Source organism: Seriola aureovittata, chromosome 11 (genome assembly GCF_021018895.1).
Source record: "Seriola aureovittata isolate HTS-2021-v1 ecotype China chromosome 11, ASM2101889v1, whole genome shotgun sequence".
Lineage (NCBI taxonomy): Eukaryota > Metazoa > Chordata > Actinopteri > Carangiformes > Carangidae > Seriola > Seriola aureovittata.
In genome coordinates this window covers 24,895,146-24,919,710 of record NC_079374.1, presented here as the reverse complement: position 1 = coordinate 24,919,710, position 24,565 = coordinate 24,895,146, and the positions used below count along the sequence as shown (strand labels likewise).

The following is a 24,565-nucleotide window of genomic DNA, read 5'->3' as shown; positions in this document are numbered from 1 at the left end:
GTTAATAAACATGGAGAAAACTACAAGACAAGAAGCATTTTCCTCTTTCACAAATGAAAGATGCCGAAAGCTGAATAAAAGATTTCAGTATTCTCTAACTTTAGATATTCAGTCAATGATGTGATTATCATTGGCTCAAGGAAGAGCTTAAGAATGATGCTGATGTGAGGCTTTCAAGAAAGACTCTCCAAGGTACATGAAGAAAAGAGATGAGAGCCAAACAAGAAACAGCATCAGGAGATTGTGTTTGAGGAACATGAAACTGACTGACATTCTTCAGAAGATGATGCAGTTTCATGGCAGTTCAAACCATGAAAGACTTGTACTAAAACTATAAGTGGGGAGTCTGATTCGGTGGAGAATCAGGGATGCTTCTTACCCACAACAGTAGGCAGCTCGATTCGTTTTGGCAACTTGACAAATGCAGCTATCTCCGGCTGAATGGACAAAAGTTCACCAAAGACAGGCAGGTTGAAAAGGAATCTGGGGGAGAGGGCAATTTTTTGAAGCTCCTCCTGTTTAGCATTTTTCATTCCAATGGCAAAAGACAGAACGCCAATTTGTTTTAACTCTACCGCAGCTCTTGAAACATCATCACTGGATTTGCCTCCAGTCAGTAAAAACAGGATCTGTGGCACACCCTCTTGTTGTCTACTCCCCGATGATGCTGCGAAAACATGGTCTCGCACAAACTGCAGAGCAGCGCCGGTGTTCCGAGGTTTTCCTCCTTTGTGGCGAAGACTTCTCACAGCGTAGATGATAGCCTTTTTGGTTCTGTGAGTTTTTAGGTTGAAGTAAACTGTGGCGTTGTCACTATACAGCACAACAGCCACTCGAACCTTATCTTCGCCAATGTCAAGCTCTTCTGCCATTCTTCTGATGAACTCTCGAATAGCAGGAAGTCCATTTCTGGAGTCATCCGACCCATCAAGGAGAAACACTATGTCCCTCTTATTGCTATCTGCATTAACAAGGTGATACATGTGTAGACGAAAAGAGAATTCATTGAAGACTTTTCTACACTCATGCATAGTCATCAGCATGAGAAAGAAGCTCAGAAGCTAAGAAAAATAAAACTGAGCAGAAAAAGACAGATGACCTGTTGCCCAGAAAGAGTTATTTCAGGCAGAACTGCTAAAGAACCATCTTTTTATTTCATCAAAAAGATGTTTGAGAGAACTTGGCAATTTATCTTCAAAGTAACATCAAAATGAACAATTGGAAAGAAGAATAAAAGAGAGCTACATTGGGAAAACCTTAGAAATACACAACAGTTGATTTTTCAAAGCACAATAGATTTTATAGCAACAGTATTCATAAATATCATGCAGGAGAAATGTGTCATAATGAATCATTGTGGGATTCATGTTGATTACAGAGAGAGAGAGAGAGAGAGAGAGAGAGAGGAGAGAGAGAGAGAGAGAGAGAGAGACTATCATAGAGAGTAAAAGTTGTTATGTGGAAGAAAAGATGTCGTAAGTAATCCAATTTCAGGCATATATTCAAATGTGGAATTCTTACCTAATAAATCAGAGATTCCAGTCATGGTTTCCTCAGTGTCTTTGTTTATGTTCAGTGTAGCAAAAAGTTGCGACTGGATTGAGGGCAACTTGGAGAAATCATTGACCTTGTATGTGAAACCAGGTTTGGAGGTAATCATTTCCAACTCTGACAGATCAGCATCTCCCACTCCAACTCCCACTGACACAATTTCATGCTCTTTAAGAGCAAAAGCTGGGCTTCTTACATTATCAGTGGATGGCTTGCTACTTAGAAGAATTAAGATCTGTGGCACTTCTTCCAATCTTCTACTGCCCGTGGATGAAGTGAAGACACTATGCCTCACAAACTGGAGCGCTTGCCCAATGTTAAGGCGCCTCCCTCCTTTGTGTCTCAAATTATCTATGGCATTTCTAATGTCATTCTTTGTCTTGTGAGAATTTAGATAAAAGCTGACCTCAGGGTTATCAGCAAACTGAACCACAGACACTCTGTCTTGGCCCTCATTGCCAGGGAGGCTCTCCACTATGCTCTTAACAAAGAGTTTTATCTCTGGGAATCCATGTCTTGTGTTATCAGAGCCATCCAGTAGGAACACAATATCTCTTTTTACAGCATCACTTTGTTCTAAGACATAACAAATAAGATTTTGTTATTCTGATGAAACACCAAAAATCAGGAGTTGTGTTGTTTTCTCACAGCAAGTTTAACATGCTAATAAGAATTTAAATTTTCCTCTTACCTTGCTGTAGGACCACGGCTAGCTGTTCCTTTGGAAGGCTCAAGTAGTTATTGACCCTTGATGGTATGGTGCTGAGCTCGCTGAATTCCTTCACAGTGAAGGCAAACGAAGGGTTGTGTGAAATGGCCTCAATCTGCTTTGGGTCTGCATTCTTGACGCCAACACCAAATGGTATGACTCCGTCCGTCTTCAGCGCACCGGCTGGATCCTTCACATTGTCTCTGGACCTGCTTCCAGCCAATATGATATTAAACTGAGGGACGTTTTGTGCAGCCCGCCCACCATTCCTTTCAGAAAAGATGGTGTCCCTCATGAATCTTAGAGCATTTCCTGTGTTGAGACTGCGTCCACCAGTCGGGGACATGGAATTGACAGCTCTAAGCACCTCTTCTTTGGTTTGATAGGTGTTAAAGTAGAAAATTGGAGCTGGCTTCTCACTGTGTTGAACCACTGAAACTCGTACTCTGTCAGTCCCAATGTCAAGTGGCTCAAGTATTTTGATGATAAAATCACGGATGTAGGCAAACTCTCCTCGAACACTGTCTGTGCCATCAATGAGGATGGCGACATCCCTTTCCGCTCCAGTAACAACAGCTGAGGGAAAACAAAATTAACTGTTACAAGGGAGACTTTTCATTACAGTTTCATGTACTGACATTGCATTTATTTCATTGGTAGAAACATTTATTTAATTAATAGAAACTCACCAGGTCCAGTAATTTCTATGGTTTCCTCAGGGAATGGTATAACTGTATCTGTATCACCAACCACTGTTACCAACTTTGGCATGATTACTTCAGCCATAGCGGGTATATTCGAGAAGCTTGCGTGATGGTAAGCCAAATCTGGAACAAAGGCAACTGTTCTCAGGAGGGCTTCATCTGCTTGCCCAGAACTGACTGTGAAGGTCAGAACCCCAGCCACAGCCAACTTATCAGCCACACTTTTCACCTCATCATTGGGTGGACCACCTGTGATCAGAACCAAAACCTGCTGGACCCCCTGCTTCCTTCGTGACCCGGTTGATGGCTGGAACATTGTGGCAAGGGCATGTTGCATGGCAGCTCCTGTATTCAAAACTGAGCCTCCCATCAGCCTGAGCTGAGAGATTCTATCCACAACATCTTGCCTGTTGCGGTAGTTGTTCAAATAAAATTCAATATTTGGATTTTCAGCAAATTGCAGGAGACCAATCTGGACTCTGTCAGGACGTACATCTAGCTGGTTGACCACGTTGATCATGAAGTCTCTCACATAGGGCAAGTTAGAGCTGCCAATGTAGTTTGAGCCATCCACAAGGAAGACAATGTCTCGGACCACTTTTTGAGTCTGCACCGTGGTTATCTCCACCACTAAGAGAAAGCACAAAAAAAAAATAAAAAAATGATCTTACTTTCACTTTTTACATAATAAAAAATCAAATGATGCCCATTGAAACTGTTATCTTTAAATGCTATGAAGTTGATTCTTTGTTATGGGTAAACTTGTTTCTGCTATTGGTTTTCCACTTATTTATTCAAAGTTTGTCATTCATTTGGTTTAAATAGGCCATTTTTCAAGTTCATATCATTCATTCTCTGTATTACTTTTGAAATGTATAAATTGTTCTTAGAAGACTGAGAATTACCTGGCTCAGTGGGTACTTCAGTCACCACCACCCCAGCTAGAGTGGAGAGTGCATCAACAATTGCCCTTGGGTTGCGGAGTAGTGCGCGGAAGTCCTTCAGCATGAACACAACGCTTTCAGCAAAGGCAATTTGTTTCAGCTCCTGCTCATTAGCAGCCTTGGAGCCTGCAGCCAGAGTCAATACGCCCATACGGTGCAAGGCCGCAGCAGGTACTTCCACATTGTCACTGGACCTTTTACTGGTCATCAACAGTAAAAGCTGGGGTACCCCCTGTTGAATACGGCTGCCTTTCTCAGGCCGTAGCATGTTTGTCCGCACAAAATCCAGGGCTGCTCCGATATTCACGGTCTGTCCAGGTCTTGGTTTGATAGCACCCAAAGCAGCATTTAGAGCCTCTTGGGATCCATGGGAGTTGAGATCCATCTCAAGTCGAGGGGCATTGCTGAACTGGGCCACACCCACTTGAACATGGTCTGGGCCAATTGGCATGACGTCAACAAACCGCTTGATGAATTCGCGCACAGAGTTGATCAGTGTTGCACCCATTGTACTGTCGATTAGGAAAATGATGTCTCGTTTTCCGACTGCCAAGACTGAAAAGGAAAGAAAAAAATGATATGAGAATAAAAAATTTTTTAGGATACATTATAATAATAAACTTGTACATGCTAAAGGCTAATAAATATTCAGATATTTTGTAATTAGATTTATATTTAACGTGTTTGTGTGTGTGTGATGTTCTGACACTTGCTTAAAGACTGCTAAAGACAAAAAGTATCAATTAAAATTAGAATAAGAATAGAAATGCATAAATGAGTAATCAATACAATTTAAACGTAAAACAAACTGCAGAGCAGAGACTAGCCTGAAAGTGGCACTGGAACTTGGTTCTTAATGTGCCAAGTGTTGTCAGTTGATTAATGTGTTGGTCATTCATATAGTTCATAAAATCTTTTTATTTAATTTCACAAGCCCTTATATTGTTCTGTGCTCTGCAGTGCTTGTTGGACTTGTTTTGTTTCACGAAAAAAAATTATATTAAAAAATAAACTGCACATCTTTTGTGTTTAAATTATTTCTTTAAATGCAAGAACTTACAACTTACAATTATTAAGCTCTATCAATGAATATTTATATTATAAATCATTGTTTTATTGACTTCTATGTCACATGGTTAACATGTGTCAAGTGATAGTGTGGGGATGGTTGCAAAAAGTTGTATTTTTTCCTAAGTTGAGCAGCCAAATCAAAACAGACCACACTTTTTTTAGTTCAAAATAGGCAATATATTTAGCTAAGTTTATACCATAGAACAACAGATGCAACAATAACTGCTCAATTCAATGTAAAAGAGAATACAAACAAATTATTTGGGGAATTATTTTGTTAGGTTCTTATGTATATTTGCCTGTTCTTTTTTATCATAAACAATAAAACTGATAAATTGTGCCTATTTTGACTCAAGGTAGGCCTATGTTCTACACAAAACAAAACTCAATAACTGATCATATATGATAGATAAATGATAAATATGATTAAATGAATAAATATAACTAGAATATTATTGTAGAAATAAATAATTCTAGAATATTATTATAAAACTATGTATATTTTCAGAATACCATACCTTTTGGAACAAAAAGCAAAAGGTGAAATTAGTGAAACTTATTGAATTCTTAATATGTTGCAACCATCCCTGATTCTTGTTGCAAATGTCCCAAGGTTTGGGGTCAGATGCAATATTGGAATTCTGGTATGGTGGGTAATTAGTGGACAGATGTAAGTTTAAAATAAAAGTTTGGTTGGTCAAGTCCAAATAGTCTCTGAGTAACTGAGAGAAATGCAAGATAGTGTTGCAACCATCCCCAATCTCCCCTACTTCTCTTAGTAAAAGATAGTAGAAGATATTATATATATTATATCAATTTCATCTAAGTAGATACAGAACACTAACAATAGTTAATACTTTCAACTTTTACTATTTTATTATCACCTCTGTTGATAGTCCTTATTACAATTGAGATTAAAGCAATTTCAAGTTTAGCACAAACCTCTCATATCTTACCTTGTACACTATATTAGATTCATTACACTTTTAATTGATTAAGTCCCCTTCGACAACCACAGTGCCCCGCCCACATTTACAGAGAAGTTACATACCTTCTGTGAACTCATTATGAACTATAATGGAGCGCTGGACCACCCCGTTAATGTATGGGAGCAGCTGGTCACCCATGTTTGCCACTGCTCTGAAATCAGGGGCTGACATGACAAAACTTTTGTCTGTAGCAACTGCTTCCAGATCTGTAGTGGCAGTGTCACCAATCGTCACGCCGAATGTGATAATGCCAGCCCTTTTAAGGGCCCGGTCACCAGCACCAGTATCATCAGTGGATGGCCCAGCACTTATAACCACCAGCATCTGGGGCACACCCTCGTCTGCCCTGCCCCCAGCTGTTTGGCTCAAGAGGCTCTCGGCCACTTCCTCCAAGGCAGCCCCCAGGTTTGATTCGTCGCCCCCTGAGTAGGTAAGGCCCTTCACAGCTTCCAGGACTGACGATTTGCTGTCATAGCTATTTAGATAGAACTTTATCTCTGGGTTGCCGTTGTAAACAGCCAAGGCCACCCGAACAGCGTCCCTGCCCACATCAAGGGGCTCAATGATTCTCAAAACCAAATCACGCACAAAGGGGAAGTTTGCTGCTCCAACGTTCTGTGATCCATCAATTAAGAGTACTAGGTCAGCTGAATCTTGCTCTTTAAGGAGAGAGAGAGAAAACAAAACAAAATGGAACTTGTGAAAGCGTTAACAACAGTGAGACAGAGAAAAGAATTCAATCAGAGAACTCGTGCTAGCATGTCACTGCATGTGTAACATTCAGAGTGAACAAATCAATAACAAAATTGCAAAACACATCATACTGCATGTAGGCTGAACCAAGGAGATTTCCTAACATGGTGTCATTTCTGGATTTTTTTTTCCCCCTAAAAAGTCACTTTGTACCCTTTAGTCAGAATTACTGTGATTTTGTTTCCCAATCACAGAATGGACATTTGGATTGTCTATGGATCATAAATACTAACCACTGATAGAGGAATATTTCTCCACATCTTCTATCAGTAACAGCTTTATGAGACCAAAACATATTTATATTTTTCCCACATCAGAGGCAGATTAGAGCTCTGACACAATGTGATGCAAATTGAATTTGACATAATTTTAAGTTTTGTGATAAATAGCCAAAAGACAAAAGTTTTAATGTGACTGAATGATTGGTGCTTCTAACTGAAAAGTATTTAAACTGTTTTAAGGTTGATTGTACTGAAATGACATAAATCTATAATAAGGTTTTCAGGAAGCGCAGACATGTCCGATCTGCTGCTTGTATAAACTCCACTGAGTTCAGCCATCCCATGCAGACTCTTGTTACGGACCTCAGATAAAGTGACCAGTCATGACCCTGTGGCTCATCCTTGGTGCTTACAGGTTTACAGTACATGAGAACGTATTACATGTGATCCTGTATTAAATCAGTAAAATCATGTATATTGGTGATGCTTCCAATTTATTATACATTGCAGTGACTGTGTCATCCTCAAACACTTGACTCTTTTACATTAAGTATTCTTCATTGAAATTCACATAATTCTCATTCCAGTACGTTATTGTAACACATTACACATAATTTCTAGACGTCTACATGTAAAAACGTTCTCAAAGTACTTTTCCTGCAGGTCAAGGATGATTCCAGGCAGATTCATCACTGTTTCAATAAAAACACAATATTGCTCATATTTCACGCAGATAGACATTGTGATTGATAAAGACAAACATACATATGCAAGACACTTAAGCAGTGGTGCGTGGTTAGCTATTGTTAAAAGCTCATTGATTTTGAGGTGTACTGTTTTAAAGGGTAGGGCATCTCTGAGTTCTTTTCCAAAGGTTTTTTATGAATTATGAGGTTTTCTTTTCTTTCTTTTTTATCAGTTTTACCATTTTATTCTGTTGCTGTCTGTATTTGTGTCCTCTCACCTACAGCTGTAATACGAGTAGGCAGTACATGTATGTGAAAATGGTGACTTAAATTATGACTGAGGTTATTGCCAACACAGCACTGAAATAACCATATGTAAAAGCATCTAGGACAGAATTTGAACAAGCATATATCTGTGCCATTATCACAAACTGAACTCCCTAATCTAAGATGCAGTAGGGGTGTCAATCACATGCAAACCATATTGTGATTTTTAGAGCATTAGGGACATATTAAATGTGGTAAGACAAAACAAGTGATGTTAATTTTGCAGGTCGACAGTGAAAGGTTATTGTGGTTAAAAAAATACTTGATTGTGTTAATGATAAATTCCAGTCACGACCACATATGCAGCAGTTTCTTCCTGCACATGTAGACACATTAGTATAGTAGTGACACTGGTCCCATTTCATTACCTGTCCCTCCTCCAGCCACAGGGGCCTCAATTGCCACGGGAGCGCCCCCTGACCGGGTCACTGTGCTGCAAATCCCCACTACTAAATCTTGAATTATATCCCTCAAGGACAGGAAAGAGTCTACACTGAATACATGAGTGTCATGGGGCTGGCTAGCCATCTCCCTGAGCTCCGCCTCCACTGCATCCTGAACTCCAACTGCAAACACCTCCACGCCTGCCATCCGCAGCACCTGAGCCGGCTCGACTACGTCATCCTGGGAGCGGCCATCTGTTAGCACCACCACCACCTGGGGCACCCCTTCAACAGCGCGGCTACCGGATGCAGTGGTCAAGTGTGTACGTATGAGGAATTCCAGGCCCAGGCCAGTGCGGGTCCCCCCACCGCGATAAGACATATCCTTGATGTGTGCCAGGACTCCCTGTGTTGTTGGGTAGCTGTTGAGCTGGAACTCAGTTCCAGGCCTGCTATTGTACTGCACGAGGGCAAATTTAAACCTGTCCCCTCCAACCCGGTGCAGCGATTGTATCAAACTGTACAGAAATTGTCTGACATGCTCAAAGTTCTCCTGTCCAATACTCCAGGATGAATCCACTAGAAAGTACATATCAGCTGCCAACCCTTGTCCACAATCTTCAGAGGAGAGTGTTTGGAGGACAGAAGTGAAGACCAGTGAAAAATATGCTTGTTGTTTGGTACCAAAATATCTATAATGTTTAGGTAATTCTAGGTTTGACAGCATCAAACTTTGTACTTGTTACTCTAACACTCCTGGGGCGTTTATTCACATTTTTTGTCCCATATTGAGCTACACAGTTTGAATTCAGATGTTATTATAATTATAATGATGATGGGAAAATGGCTGGTTAACCAACAAAGCTCATTAGAATGGAAAAATATTCTATTTCATATACATATTTCTTTGTTTTTGTTAGAATATCATGAGAATGTTCATAAATCCCACTTTTAATTTCAATATTTGAATGAAAGAAATAAAATAATAATAATAAAAAAAAAAAAACATATCCCACTGAGTATTGCTGAAAACTGGAAACATCATTGTAAGCAGACAGATCATCTGCAAAATGAACCCTCTACTGACTGCAGCTGGGACTGACTTAGTTCAACTTACCTTCCTGAGCATCAAGTTTAGGGAGGAGTCCTGCAAACAGGACACCCAGAAGGGCGCATAGCGGTAACAACCGAGGCCTCCTCATCTTCAGAAGAAACAAAGGGGACACCTGTCAAACAGAAAACACAGGACATGTGAATATGAACCAGGAAGCACATACAGTAGCTCTGTTCTAATACAGCAAGGCCTATTAAATACTACTGTAAAGTTAAATAAGCACGTTAAATGAAGTATAAATGAATGTTTGAATACGAGTCTCAACAGTAAACATTTTACATAAACTATGCCTGCTTTAAGGTTAGTTTTCATGTTGTTTTCACAGAGTTAGTATTGCTGGAGCATTTACATGATGTTTTGCACTCCCTACTTTGCTGAACCACTTCTCTAAATATAACACACAACATTGCTTCTTTAGCCAAGAATGCAACATTTAATCTGTGTCAAACCACTTAAGAGAAAGAAAAACATGTCGCCTGTTGCTTTACACTGGAACAAGCCATTTGCATGACATCGCAGTATGATCAGGCAGAGACAAGCCTGTGCCTCCTGTCCAAACTTAAAAATGATAGGATTTAAATGTTGCTTGATTCAAACCCGAAACTGTTAACTTTTGTGCATACAGCCTCAGTGTAAGCGAGGGAGCCTCAGGCCTGTGTTGGTGCAGCACAGAGTGGTGATGATCAAAACCACCTGTTAAAACTACCAGCCAATGTGCTTTAGTAATTAACTCTTCTTGGCAACAGCTGAATTTTCCAACTCATAAAATAATGTGTTCTCAAGTGTTGGAGTGCTGGACTGGAAAGTCCACTTTCACAGCAGGGGTGTGTGTTTTCTATTTGCTTCATATGTTTTTCCCCCCATTGTGATGTCAAGTAATGTCACATGAAATGAAAGGAAAGGTCAAATGTGGCTGACAGCTGATCTGATGAATTTAGGTCACTGAGAAAGTGTGCACATATGCACAGGGTGTCATTTTTTGCACATAACTATTTAGCCTATAGCATAGGAAATCTTTCAAACATGAACATTAAAGCTAACACTAAACTACATACAAGCACAGTTGTTCATCAATCTTTTGCTATCAGTAAATGATGCCAGAACCAGTCTTAAAATGCACACACACACACACACACACACACACACACACACACACACACACACATACTTTTGTGCTTTTATACTAAACCCTAAAGTTAACCTCAACCATTATTCCTTAACCTTAAACATAAAACCAAGTCTTAACACTCAAGCAGCCCTGTGAAGAGTCAGGGTTGTCTTCACTTTCTGGCTCTGAAACAAAAACAAAGGTCGCAAAGAAGCCTGAGAGCACACACATGCACACACACACAACCTATTAAATTTGAGACCACCCTGAGGTGATAATATGGGCCCAGAAATACGCCAGAGCAGCCAGAGCAGCCAGAGCAGGAGCTATAGAGCAATTAACACACTGAAGCAAACTTCAAACTGTAAAACTCTCATCCGAGAAAAACAAATGCCATCCAAATTAACCAAAACTTCCAACTGTGACCTGGCAGACTCACCATTCTGCAATTAGGGAGGGATTTTCATAAAAACATATTAACACAAACACAAAAAAATACCGTTAATACTAAAAAAAATAAAATGCCCTCAGATGGCACACATGGCCTATGAGCAGTGAAAACTTCACCATTCAGCTAATGATGGGATGTAAAAGTAGATAACTCCTGGAGTGCCTTCAACACTCACTGTGCCTGCTGGCAGACACAATAAAAGCTCTAAAGAGAAAAGTGGTGTTTGGATCATTATTCCCACCTAAGTATGTCCACTTTATTGGGACATAAAGTTCCAGAAGATATATACAAACTAAGTCAGTCATGGACACTGAGGTATAACTGTGACAACGTCCTCTAGTGGAGAATGCAGGTATAACACTGTTATAGTAGGTCCTGACTTTCTAGAATGAAGTGTGTTGGGTCTGAGCTCTATTAGTAACTGGAAATCATTAGTACTCGGCCTCACACGGGCGGCACCATTATGTTAACAGTACTCTACCTCATGAGCTGGACACCAAATGTGTTAGATTTCGGTTGTTTATCAATTTATTGGCTATCACAAATTAAGAAAATATTAATATTAAAAATATTAATATTAAAGAATAACTTTAAAATGAATTAAAGTTCACGGGGCACCAGCCTAAACTAATAGGCAAAATAGCCAATATGGTTTTAGTCTCAATTTATTACCATTAATCTGGAACTCTGATTAATCATTAGCTTACTAACTATAACCAAATTACCAAATCAATAGTAAGTTACAGTTGAAGGATTGGAATTCTACCGAGTAGAGGTTGGCAATATTCACGCTTGTGCAACATTAAACACACTAGTAGTTATACTTAAAAAGGCATTTATTTACAATGGAGCAGAGTAAAGTACAATGTCTAATCTAGCATATACAGGTGTGTGTGTGTGTGTGTCTGTGTGTGTGTGTGTGTGTGTGTGTGTCTGTGGGGACACAGACAAAGGCAAGATGGCCGACTCAAAGTGGTCACTGTGACCACATGACCTGAACAAAGAAGACTACAAAGATGGCGGTAAACAAAGAAACTACTAAAATGGCCGCTGAGACCACCTAGTGTGTGTGAGAGGGAGGGTGTGAGTTTCTTTGTTAGCCTAGCTCATGTAATCTAATGGTACCAGGTTAGAGGGGGAAGGTTAGCTTCATGCAGGTTCTAGGACTGAGACGTACTGCTATGTGTGTGAACATACGAGTACTCGATTAACTGTATGACTGACCACAACCTAAGCAAACATTACAACAACAAGACATCAATCAACAAGTACATTAACAAGTTAAGGCTTCTGCTGATTAGCTATGCTGTGCTGTGCTATGCTGTGCTGGGAGAGGTTAGGCCCAGTCCGTTAACGTTACCCGATCCTTGGAACAAGCAAAGAGGTCCTTTCCAGTGTTTTGTAAAGTCCAGTGAGTTGGGAGGTTTCCTGGTGGAGTAAAGTCCTGTCTGGCTGTGTTGCTTGCTGTTATCTCCTTTGTTCTCCTCACAGAGTTAGCTGTTCCAAGCTAACTGTGCTACGACTCCTGTTGCTTGGAAAATCAGCTGGCCTTGTGTCGTAGCTGCTGATTCTGAAGAGGATTGGGTTCACTCACAGTTAATCCGAAGCAGGTCGCTGTTGTTGAGGAGAAGAGTGGTTGCAGGCTGCTGTGAGCAGGCCGGCGAGGGAGAGCTGGTTTCTCAGGTAGCAGAGCTGACCTGGGCTGGGGCCTTGTTGCCCTTTGAAGAACCGAGAGGAGAGGGCTGGAGCTGCTCTCCAGAGCAAGCCAAGAAGGGAAGAGAGAGAGAAGGGGTCTAGAAGACTGGTTTTGTTTGTGACACCTTAGGGGGTCACATGTCACACGCTGGCCCACACTGGCTGGCCAGTGGGGTCCATGGGGGGGAAGGGTCATCCCCAGGTGTGAACCGTGAGGAACTGTGGGTTGTGAATTCCTTTGTCCAGTGGAGCAAAGAAACATTTGGTCTATTGAATGACTGAGTCCCAACAGTCCCCCCTTTGTTGTCAGGATGCCACCTGACGTGTCATCCTGAGAGCACAATGTATAGTCCATTTGTCAGTTCATTCAACGGGTAACATCCGGGCATTTGTCAACACTATCTATCTTGGCTAAGCAAGAACAATCAGGTTACAAAGCACACTTCAGAAAATAACCACAATGATCAAATAGTGTAAAACAACTAACATGTTTCCTAGTTACTCATGGTGTTAGTGAGGACAGGAAAGTCAGTGATGTTAGTTTGTTAAGGTGAGATATAGAGGGTGGCACCTAGAATGACAAGATTTGGAGTGTCTGGGTGAGTGTGCCATGTATATGCAGTGTCCTAAACTTGTATCTGATTTGATTCAGAATTTAGTTTGCTGCTGCTGCTGCTGACAAACCCATTGTGTCCATCTGGAAGAGTGTAGGGTACCCTGAGCCTACTTACTGTCAGTACTCAGTGCGGCGAACTCTGGAGCGCCGGTGCTTTAAGTTTTCCTTAACTTGTGGCACAAAGCTGTAGCACTTTGAGTAGCTGAAGGAAGAACATTCAGAGGCATTGTCACTGTCTGAATTAACATGGTCAGAGATGACGTGGTCATTGTCTGATCCATGTGTTGACTGGTCCTGTGTCTGAGCCAGAATTTCTGCGTAAGGCCGTCTCCTGCTCCTATTGTGGGAGTGCCTATCTCTACGCACTTGGTGGGCGTGGCGGTTACGCTCAGCACCCATATGTGGCCTTTTATCACCCCCCTTCGATCTGTTCTGAGGGTGATCTTTTGAGGTTACATGTCTGTGTGACGCTAAGGTGTTTGAGTTGCTAGGCTCAGTTGTTTTCCCCCTTGCCTTGGAATTGACCATGGTTTCCCAAGCCATTTTTGTCATTTTCTTTATTTCCTGCATGGTGGGCTTACCTTGATGCGTCATCAGTGTAACATGAGTGCGTACACAGGGATGGAGGTTTCGTAGGAACAAAGACTTGAAGGTGGAGTTCTGCTCTAAGCCTGGTGTGTTCCTACCCTGAAAATATGCATGCCTCAAACGTTGGTAAAAGTCATTGGGATGTTCATGGCGGGAGTGTTTGATTTGAGAAGCTGCAACCAAAGATTCTATCTCATCCGCAGCAGGAGAGAATTCTTCTGTCAGTGCTTGACAGAGCTCTTTGTAGTCATCTCTGACACTGGGAGGCAGTGATTGCATAAACTTGTGGACTGCTTTTGAGCTGGTCTTCCACACAAGTTTAGTTTTCTCCCTTTGGGTTGCATGGGGCAAATCAATTAGGTTGTGATCTAACTCCCTAAAGTAGTTTTCAATATGTTGATCAGAGCTGTCTGGATCAAAATGTTCAATGTCCTTTGCTATGAACTCAAGCACTTCGAGGCGGGGGCACTGTGAGGTCCCTACTGATGAAGGCGAGACTATGCTAGCTGGACTAGAGGAAGGAGCTGAACAGCAGTCATCACTCTTATGGAGGTGCAGAGAGGAGGCTGAACAGTCCGGAAAAGTTTTGGTCCTTCTGTTGGAGGGGTGAGCACAGGTGAAAGTGTTATGCATCAGTGGCTGATGGGAACATGAATATCCTCTACCGGATAAACTACCTGTCTCTTCAGTGTCAATTTCAGGAAGATGGGAAGTCAGGTGGGTGTAACCTCTGTCTCTCAGTGGAGGTTGAGGAGCTGACTTCATTTCCCAGGACTTAGGGTCAGTTGGGAATTGGTCCCATCTTCTGAGTGGAGGCGGAGTTAACCTGTCATTAAGGGAAGAGTGTGAAGCAGAAAAACCAGAATCACAAGCACTGACCGATCGTGGTGGAGCAAGGCATTCTGATTTAACCCTTAACAATTCATCCTTGTGTGAACAGAGGTCTACCTCTGCTGCATGCAGGTCTCCTAAGTAGCGCATGGCTTTCTTGTTAGCTTCCTTAACTTCCTGGAGGAGAAAAGCATTTTGAGCTCTAAGCGATTTTACCTCCTCCTCTAGGGCTGCTTGGCTCTGAAGTGAAATGCTGGTTTGCCTGTGGAAGTTCAACAGTACACATCTTAACAATGGGCCTTTGGATGCAGTCTGAGCATCACCTTTGTCACTGAGTAGCAAGTCTATTTCTTTACTGCACTCACTGGAATTTAACTTGCTGATAAATTCTAGGTAGCCAGGCTTCAGGCTCTGTGCTAGGGAAGAAATAAACTGCTCTACACAGGAGTTCTCCATTGTTGTGTCTGGGAAGGAGGCAGGTTAAACAAGTTTTTCACAAAACAAGAAGTCAATGTAGTTGGCTGTGGTGTTGCGCTGGCAGACACCTTGTAGTGTAGTTTGGCAGTACACTAGCCTAACTAAACAATGCAGTGGCCTACACTATGGGGGGTAGCTTCCTGTGGAGGAGGGGCAGCTACACTAGTGGGCATAAAGATTAAGGACAGTAAAGGCAAGTGCAGGTTTACTGTCTGCTTAAGAAATGTTTCAAAAAGCAATGACTGAGATGCAAGGCAGTAACAGTCCAAAGATTATCTCTTCAAGTCGACTCAGGCTGTAATGCAAGGCAGTAACAGCTAGGTGCAGAACTTGGGTTTCACAGGGCTGATAGCACGCTGTGGCTCTATCTCAGGCTCTATTTCTTACTCAGGCTGAAATGCTTGGCAGTAACAGCCAGGTATAAGCTCTCTGTGTTACACAGGGCTGTCGGCACACAGTGTTTAATGTTAAAGGGAGCAGCAATTCTGACAGCTTTACTAGATAGCATTGAACACGTGGTATTCAAATGCTGAACTGAGGTTCTTACATTTCCTACAGAATAAACTCAACTGGAATTGTTAGCAACAATAGCAGGCTCTTGATACTAAGGCTTAAGTGTTAGCTATTAATAACTGGAGGACGTCTAATATTACTTCAGGTAAAATTGGTAAACCAATTCTCACCACAGTGCACTTGTTTGTAAGTACACCTGGACGTTTACTCCTGTGGTGGACTAAAAATTTTTCAACCTTTGCGGTTTTGGCCAAATTATGAATTTAATATTGCACAATTATGAATATTTGCCAACAGTACTCGCCTCACACGGGGCACCATTATGTTGGGTCTGAGCTCTATTAGTAACTGGAAATCATTAGTACTCGGCCTCACACGGGCGGCACCATTATGTTAACAGTACTCTACCTCATGAGCTGGACACCAAATGTGTTAGATTTCGGTTGTTTATCAATTTATTGGCTATCACAAATTAAGAAAATATTAATATTAAAAATATTAATATTAAAGAATAACTTTAAAATGAATTAAAGTTCACGGGGCACCAGCCTAAACTAATAGGCAAAATAGCCAATATGGTTTTAGTCTCAATTTATTACCATTAATCTGGAACTCTGATTAATCATTAGCTTACTAACTATAACCAAATTACCAAATCAATAGTAAGTTACAGTTGAAGGATTGGAATTCTACCGAGTAGAGGTTGGCAATATTCACGCTTGTGCAACATTAAACACACTAGTAGTTATACTTAAAAAGGCATTTATTTACAATGGAGCAGAGTAAAGTACAATGTCTAATCTAGCATATACAGGTGTGTGTGTGTGTGTGTCTGTGTGTGTGTGTGTGTGTGTGTGTGTCTGTGGGGACACAGACAAAGGCAAGATGGCCGACTCAAAGTGGTCACTGTGACCACATGACCTGAACAAAGAAGACTACAAAGATGGCGGTAAACAAAGAAACTACTAAAATGGCCGCTGAGACCACCTAGTGTGTGTGAGAGGGAGGGTGTGAGTTTCTTTGTTAGCCTAGCTCATGTAATCTAATGGTACCAGGTTAGAGGGGGAAGGTTAGCTTCATGCAGGTTCTAGGACTGAGACGTACTGCTATGTGTGTGAACATACGAGTACTCGATTAACTGTATGACTGACCACAACCTAAGCAAACATTACAACAACAAGACATCAATCAACAAGTACATTAACAAGTTAAGGCTTCTGCTGATTAGCTATGCTGTGCTGTGCTATGCTGTGCTGGGAGAGGTTAGGCCCAGTCCGTTAACGTTACCCGATCCTTGGAACAAGCAAAGAGGTCCTTTCCAGTGTTTTGTAAAGTCCAGTGAGTTGGGAGGTTTCCTGGTGGAGTAAAGTCCTGTCTGGCTGTGTTGCTTGCTGTTATCTCCTTTGTTCTCCTCACAGAGTTAGCTGTTCCAAGCTAACTGTGCTACGACTCCTGTTGCTTGGAAAATCAGCTGGCCTTGTGTCGTAGCTGCTGATTCTGAAGAGGATTGGGTTCACTCACAGTTAATCCGAAGCAGGTCGCTGTTGTTGAGGAGAAGAGTGGTTGCAGGCTGCTGTGAGCAGGCCGGCGAGGGAGAGCTGGTTTCTCAGGTAGCAGAGCTGACCTGGGCTGGGGCCTTGTTGCCCTTTGAAGAACCGAGAGGAGAGGGCTGGAGCTGCTCTCCAGAGCAAGCCAAGAAGGGAAGAGAGAGAGAAGGGGTCTAGAAGACTGGTTTTGTTTGTGACACCTTAGGGGGTCACATGTCACACGCTGGCCCACACTGGCTGGCCAGTGGGGTCCATGGGGGGGAAGGGTCATCCCCAGGTGTGAACCGTGAGGAACTGTGGGTTGTGAATTCCTTTGTCCAGTGGAGCAAAGAAACATTTGGTCTATTGAATGACTGAGTCCCAACAAGTGGCACATAAAACCTGTGCACTGTTCATCTGTCTGTTATCATGAGTTTATTTAGTGGAATATGGAGTCACATGAAGCTTATGTAAGGTCTTTGTGTGTGAAGATTAACTTGTGAGGCTGCACAATGACTTCAAAACTTTTAAAATGATTTGTATCTTTCAAAATCCCTCCTCCTTCACTCCTTATTTTGTGCTTTTTAGGATTAACCCAAAAATGATTTTCAGTGGAGTTGAATGTGTGCCCTGACTGCACCAGTGACATCATGTGCCACACATATGTACCTGTGAGTGTTTGTTTTTAACCACCTATGCCAGGCTGTGGAGTGACTCTATTTTGTTGTTTGGGCAAATCTAAAAAAACACACTCCAATGTGTGTATTCAAGAGATAGCTGTTTGGCCACTAAGCAATTGTAAGTTTGGCCTCTGGCTTGAGGACAACAACCTGATCTCACCAAATCATTTCAATGACAAGAAACCCATCACGAGAAGAGGAAAGTCCATGAGTCAGGCTAGAATCGAAGAGTGAATCATCCACAATACACAGAAATAATATAAACACAGACGTTGAGTTTGTCACCATGTTTATCCTGTATCCAAAGTTTATGCAGACTAAACTTTGCAGTTGAGAATGAAACTCTAAAAGTCTAAACTGGTGGGAATTAAAGAAACAGTAACAGTGCATTTGTGCTCAGTTGTCAAACATCCCCATCAGCTGTGTGATCATCAAAATACACTGAAAGAAACAAAACATGTTAATATTGGCCATACAGTTAAAAACTGTGACTGTGAAAATGACTGAACTGAAAATATTATTGGCAGCTGCAGAGCTGTGCCAGTTATTCTACAACAAATCCATTTGCCCACTGTGAACACTAACTGGGTGGGGTCAGTCTAGTACCCATAAAGGTCATAATGATTGCACATTTCAATTTTCTGTGACGATCTTGTATTTATAAGACAAACATTTAAAGTGCTTGGAGAATTTCAACTAAGTAAAGAAATATGGGAAATATGTGTCCCTGCAGTTCCCCAATGCTGTCAGTCTCCAGATATAGAGCCTAAATGACTGAGTTCCTTTATTTCAAGGAAATCTAAGCGGTCTTGGACAGGGCGACAGATGTTTGTGTTTTCCACTCATGCTCATGTGATTTCAGGTCACTCAAAAGCCACTTCTCTGCAGAGTTTGCCAGGCGTGGCCAGTGTGTCAACATTATGGCTTCCCCTCGCCGCCACAGAGGAAAACATGGTGGAGTCCTGTATTCTCTGGTACAAACATCCAAAACAATGGCAGCATGGGGAATACATTCAGAAAGAAAGTAGAATATTCATGTGGAATTTTTGGGCCACTCCCCAGTGGTAAACATGTCAAATTGCCTATTTACACATTCATCAGACACAACATTAGCAACATTAGCATTCATTTGATGTTGTGTTTTGGGCAAACTTATGGTCTTGACTAACTGCTGAGGGAAATATCTGTCTATGTAGCTGCTGCATGGTCCACAATGTTCACCAGCTGGTCACTAACTGTGTCTGCCTGCTGTTTAGTCAGAGGTTTCTATCTGAAAATAGCTTCCTGCTACTGGAAACGAGGTTGATGAGAGCAGTAAGACTGAACCACAGCAGTAAATTTGAGCCATAAAACCAAAACAACGAGCTAAAAGAAGCAAAAATGCATCTTTAACCAGCTGCAGAGGTGGTTGATACGTCTCTGTGGGTTCATTCCTGCATGTGACCTCTTTCACATCACACACTGTCACATATAATCCCAATTAATGAATTCATCAACAATCAAAAATATTGATTATTGCAGCTTTAATATAAAAATACTGATTGTGCAGCGTTAAGATTTCCTGTGTCCACGTCAGAGACAAATGCAGTGGCAGAGAAAAGAGACTCAGTAATTCTAGAAAAAAATGGACAATGCAAAAGGTAAGCTGCTCATAATTTCCTCACCAGTGAATTTGATTACCACATCTGCCCTCTGGTATAAAATATCAATCATTGTCAGCATCTTAAAAGGATTATAAGCTCCCAGCACAAATTATCAGCATCAAACATGCAAACAAAGAAATTTTGTAACTCCATTGTGCAAGTTCTTCTTTCTGTAACACCTGACCAAATTGTACACCCTGTCTTTGCATGTGATTTTGATTGCACAGCGCAATCCTGATCCTGGTTGCAGCCTATATGGTGCTTTTAGCCTCAGTGTCCCTGAGCCAATTCCAAGGGGGTAAGGGGAAATCGGGATGTATTGCTTTGAGTGTCTTTTTTGCCACTGAAAAACTGCATTTAGGGGCTTTAAGAAGCTGCAGATATACATGGACTCTCCGGGTGCCTCTATATTGTTGTAAGCCTCAGCCTGAGTCAGCCATACATGTACATCATCATGGTAGTGTAATAAAATCTATATTGTAAAAGATGAGGACTTACGTGCTGTTGTCATGTTTGTGTTTTTATAGTTAACAGCATTAGTTTGCATTTACAGAACAAGCCAGACAGACAGACACTGCTGGTGCCCGTGTGCACACTGAAGCACATTGTGCAGCTGGACCTCACACACTCATTTATAGCAAAGACCACACACAAACACGCATATACATAAACACACACACACACAAGCTCACAGTGCAGGACAGCACTGCAGCTCCATCAGCTTCAGCGACAGGTAGTAATGTTATTAATTGCACGTTCACCCTCTGCACCAATGGACCGTCTAGGACAGGATTAAGGACGAGGTTCAGTCACCTCACAGAAACAACAGGTGTTAAAACGGTCCTTAATGTTCCAGTGGGTAAATTTTCACACAGGCTGAAGGCTTCTCTTAGATGGCATTGAGCAAAAGCAACAAGATAAAAAGACGTTTGGCTTCACACTCGATTTTCAAAATGCATCTTCGACAGGTGTGAAAATAAGAAAACTACAAATATACTTTATTCCAGGCTAAAAGTGACTCAGCAGAGTGATTCAGTGACTCAGCAAAAATGATTCAGTGACTCAGCAGAGTGATTCAGTGACTCAGCAAGAATGATTCAGTGACTCAGCAGAGTGATTCAGTGACTCTGCAAAAATGATTCCGTGACTCAGCAGATTGATTCAGCAGAGTTTAAAGCAGCTATAATTAAAACTTTGATTGAATGAATCACACAACTACTTATCTATGAAGGGGGTCACATGAAGTGATAAACCCACCCAGGGAATTATCAACAATCTCTGCAGCTTCCCTCAGAATCTTTCAGCATCTTTCAGCTCATGTCTGTTTTCCAACCTGCAGCTTTACTGACTAGATTCACTCTCACCTTTCTCATCACTATTCACTATCTGCTCTGCACCAAACAGCAGATAAAGTTAGCAACCAGCGGGTGAACATGGTGAAGCATTTAGCAACTAAAGAGGATATTTCCCTCAGGAGTTACTGAAGAGCAGAACACAGTATGAATATTTGGTTTTCATTCATCAACTGGACACAAACACCATGAAGTATGAAAATGTATTCTGCATTTGTGATTTGTGTTCATAAGGCAATACTCAGTTCTTATACGGAAGGGGGCGTTGTGTCATAAAGTGAATATTTTACCAATTCAGACATGTGCATTCAATCTTTAAATTCTGGCTGATACTTTGAAGAAAAGCTAAATAATCTAGGTTTGTACATCCTGCCTGGTGCAGCTGCATTTCATTGGCAACTCAGTCCTCAGCCACAGTGCAGAGGAAATTATATCATATCCCACCAAATGTGTTAAATTCGATCCCTGCAGATGCTGTTATTTCACTCTCTAGCCTTAATTGTGTCATTAATTATAAAAGGATTTGCAAATCAAGCTCACACCATCACGCACACATAAAGCACATTACTCAGTTTGCACTAAGCAGCAGGAAATAGTCAGCGATATTTTGCATCTAATAAGAAGACCTTAATGTGTAAACCACATGTCATGCCCCTGGGCTTAATGCATCACCCTTTCAAAGTGGCTCAGCTTTAGCAGCTCCCCTCAACACAGACTGAAAACCAAGTGCATAAGAATTACACTGTCAACAACAATTATCGATGCTGTTATGCATAAATCATTTTCCAAAGACCTTTTTTTTTTTCTCAGCTCTTTACAAACTGTCGGCAAATATAAATTGGATGAGTGTGGTTAAAAGGGACTGGGCTCAAGTGTAAGACAGCTCCACACTGCCACTCTCTGGCTTCATGCGAGGAAACATCACAGTGTGACTGTGACAGCCCACACCCTAGTGTGCCAGTAATCCTAATATATGAATCAATCATAAGGCTATATAGACCTAAATCCCCCACCCCCACGCCCCATCCCACCCCCCACCCCCCTCAGCTGGAAGGAAGTGATGTGCCATGTGTGGCACAGATGACAGGAGGATTAATGGTACAGTTTAAAGAGGGAGGGGGAGACAGAGGGTGGGCAGGCAGTTCCACACAGCTGATGCGTATTAGTCCGTCTGAAACCTAGCAGATGTGTGTTGCTGCACCATGGTCAGTGTGAGCCTGCAGGCTGGCTCAGTTGAAGTATTAAACTTGACACTCATGCAGTAATGGTTAGGATGGGAGACTAGAAACATGTGACGAAATGGTTTTTAGCAAGTGAGTAAGTAAGACCCATTCATCTCACAAGACTAGTGGTTGCACTGTATTTTCTCAAGCAAGATGTTGGAAATCCTAAAAAAAAATGACCTCAGAAACTCACTCCCACAAGCCCAGTGCTCTGATTAACCAGTGATATTCATTCTTTACATCCGTTGCAATCATAAATGGTTGAGAACATTGGAGCAGTATGTCCCTGAATCTAGACATAAAAAAAATGTTCCAACCTTCCAGACATCTGTGCTGCATCATGGGAAAAAAAGACAAAAATCTGGAGAGAGTGGATCAGCCATAAAACATCCTAATGCTGATTTATTCTGTATATCTGAAAGCCCTTTGTTAAGAATCATCCTGATGCAGCTCTTCCAGTGACAGTTCTGATGTTTGCTTCCAAGGGGAGCTGCAGCGCCGCCGTGATGCCGCTAATAAATTATGTGAAAAGTACTTCAAACAAATAAAACCAAATCCGGGGTGCACGCCAACTTTCCTCTCGCTTTTGAACAGTGACCAAGTTCTTCCTTACTGTAACCTAGCAACGGGTTACGTGCAAACATAAAAGTATGTGGAAACAGTAGCAAATGAGAATTATTTATGACAAATTCTAAGTGTAATTTCATTATCTTGTTACTCAGAGGAAAAAATTCGAATAATTCTCGGGAGCTACTGCTAAGATAAAATTATTTGTTTTTGCACCAACACACATAGAATTAAGACACAGTGGAATTCCTCTGCCTCTGCTTGGACAGTCTTGCAGGAGTGGGTGGAAGATTAATGACGTACACCTGGTCCACAAAACCCTGAAGCCCACTACCACCACTACCACCACCACCACCCACTCCATCTCTTTTGTCCACTGGCCCAAAACCCCCTTTCTGGTTCTCCTGGTACATCTGGCCAGTAGTGTGGAAAACACTTTCTTCACACTTTTCCACCCATGCACTGGTTTCAGAGGGTGTGGTTTTGCAGCTACTGCTGCAGTGGAAACATCTACTCGTCCAACTACCCCTCTCTGGAGCTTTCAGTTGCGGGTGTGGAGATTTAGAAATTCTGATGATGTGTCATTAACAAAAAAACTCCATATTAACTGAATTACTAAAAGACAAGAGCACAAAAATGAGCTACTGAACTATGATCGATGACATTTCCTATCACTTCACATATTTAGCGGGTTATGATAGGAGACTTACATAATCAGTTATCTTCAGATTAGACTGTAGTTTTTGCTCTCAACAAAAAAGCTTTAACACTGATCTGGGGTCAGAGCTAAAGACCTCAGACACAGCATCTTAAGGATTTCGTTTTTTTCTCTCACCACACTTATTTGACATTGCAGCGAGAACCAAGACAGGTCGAACAGAAGACAAGCGTTTTCAAACTTTTTGATAAAGGAAAAGGGAGAGCACACACGCCCCTCTCTACTCTGCTCACATGCATCATACATAACATTGCTGAGGTTTCCTCCTTCACCCTAACTGTGGTTCACCTCTTGCCCTTGCAGCACTCTCACCACTAAAGTATAGGCTTCAGTCAAGTCGCTAAACGCACGCTGTCTGATATTTATGAGCTATAAGCCAAAAACACTTTGCAACCCTGTGATTAAGACACCCGTCATAAGCTCACATGTTACGACAGAACTATGCTCTATGCTCAAGTCAATTCACTATTTATAATCTAAAGACAGTGCAATCAAGGTCAATCTGTAAGAATTGAGAAATGAGGCAAGTTTGCAAGAAGCATTTGTCTTTCTGCAACATAGGAAAGTTAAAACTTACCCTGAGCTGAAGTAGCTGTACTCCACTGTATTTGTTTTTGAAGAAAAAAAATAATATCAGTTATGTAGAATGACTGCAAGCTGGACTTTTGGTCATTATCCTCCTGGTAAATTCCCCTTGCTGGCTTTTCCAGCACCTCCCGAAGGAAGGTGGCTGAGCAAAGCGGTGATAAGAGATGTAAAGAGAAAGGGGTCCTGAGTGAAGGGGGGAAATGTTTGAGACAGAAAGAGACAGACACCCTCCCGGTCTCAAACCAGAGGAGCTGTGGTGCTGAGTTCAAGGCTGGGATGGGACAAACTTCTAAACTCCTGGAGTTCTGCCACCTCTCTCTTTCTCCTCCCACTTTCTCTAAAGACAGAAAAAAAAAAAAGAAAAAGGCGGGAGAGGAGAGGGTGAGCTGGGGGCTGAAAAGAAGTAAATGAAAACCAGACACATAGCCCTGTTTGGTCTGGATGTGAGCAGTGGGGAGGATGATGTCACAAATCTGGAGCGGATTTTCTCCATACCTTTTCCTACATTTTGCCATTTCTCCCTGTACCTCTGTAGGG

The 24,565-nt window shown here is 41.7% G+C and overlaps 1 protein-coding gene across 1 annotated transcript; it reads right to left on the bottom strand.

Annotated features, from left to right (window-relative positions):
* Positions 1 to 4,417: 4,417 nt before the first annotated feature.
* On the bottom strand, positions 4,418 to 24,311 carry LOC130177862 (collagen alpha-3(VI) chain-like). The gene is made up of 4 exons (XM_056389847.1): positions 24,018 to 24,311; positions 9,456 to 9,564; positions 8,324 to 8,956; positions 4,418 to 6,627 (listed from the first exon to the last, which is right to left on the bottom strand). The coding sequence occupies exons 2-4, from the start codon at positions 9,538 to 9,540 to the stop codon at positions 6,023 to 6,025; spliced, it is 1,323 nt and encodes a 440-aa protein (XP_056245822.1). The 5' UTR covers positions 9,541 to 9,564; positions 24,018 to 24,311; the 3' UTR covers positions 4,418 to 6,022.
* Between the last annotated feature and the right edge of the window lie 254 nt (positions 24,312 to 24,565).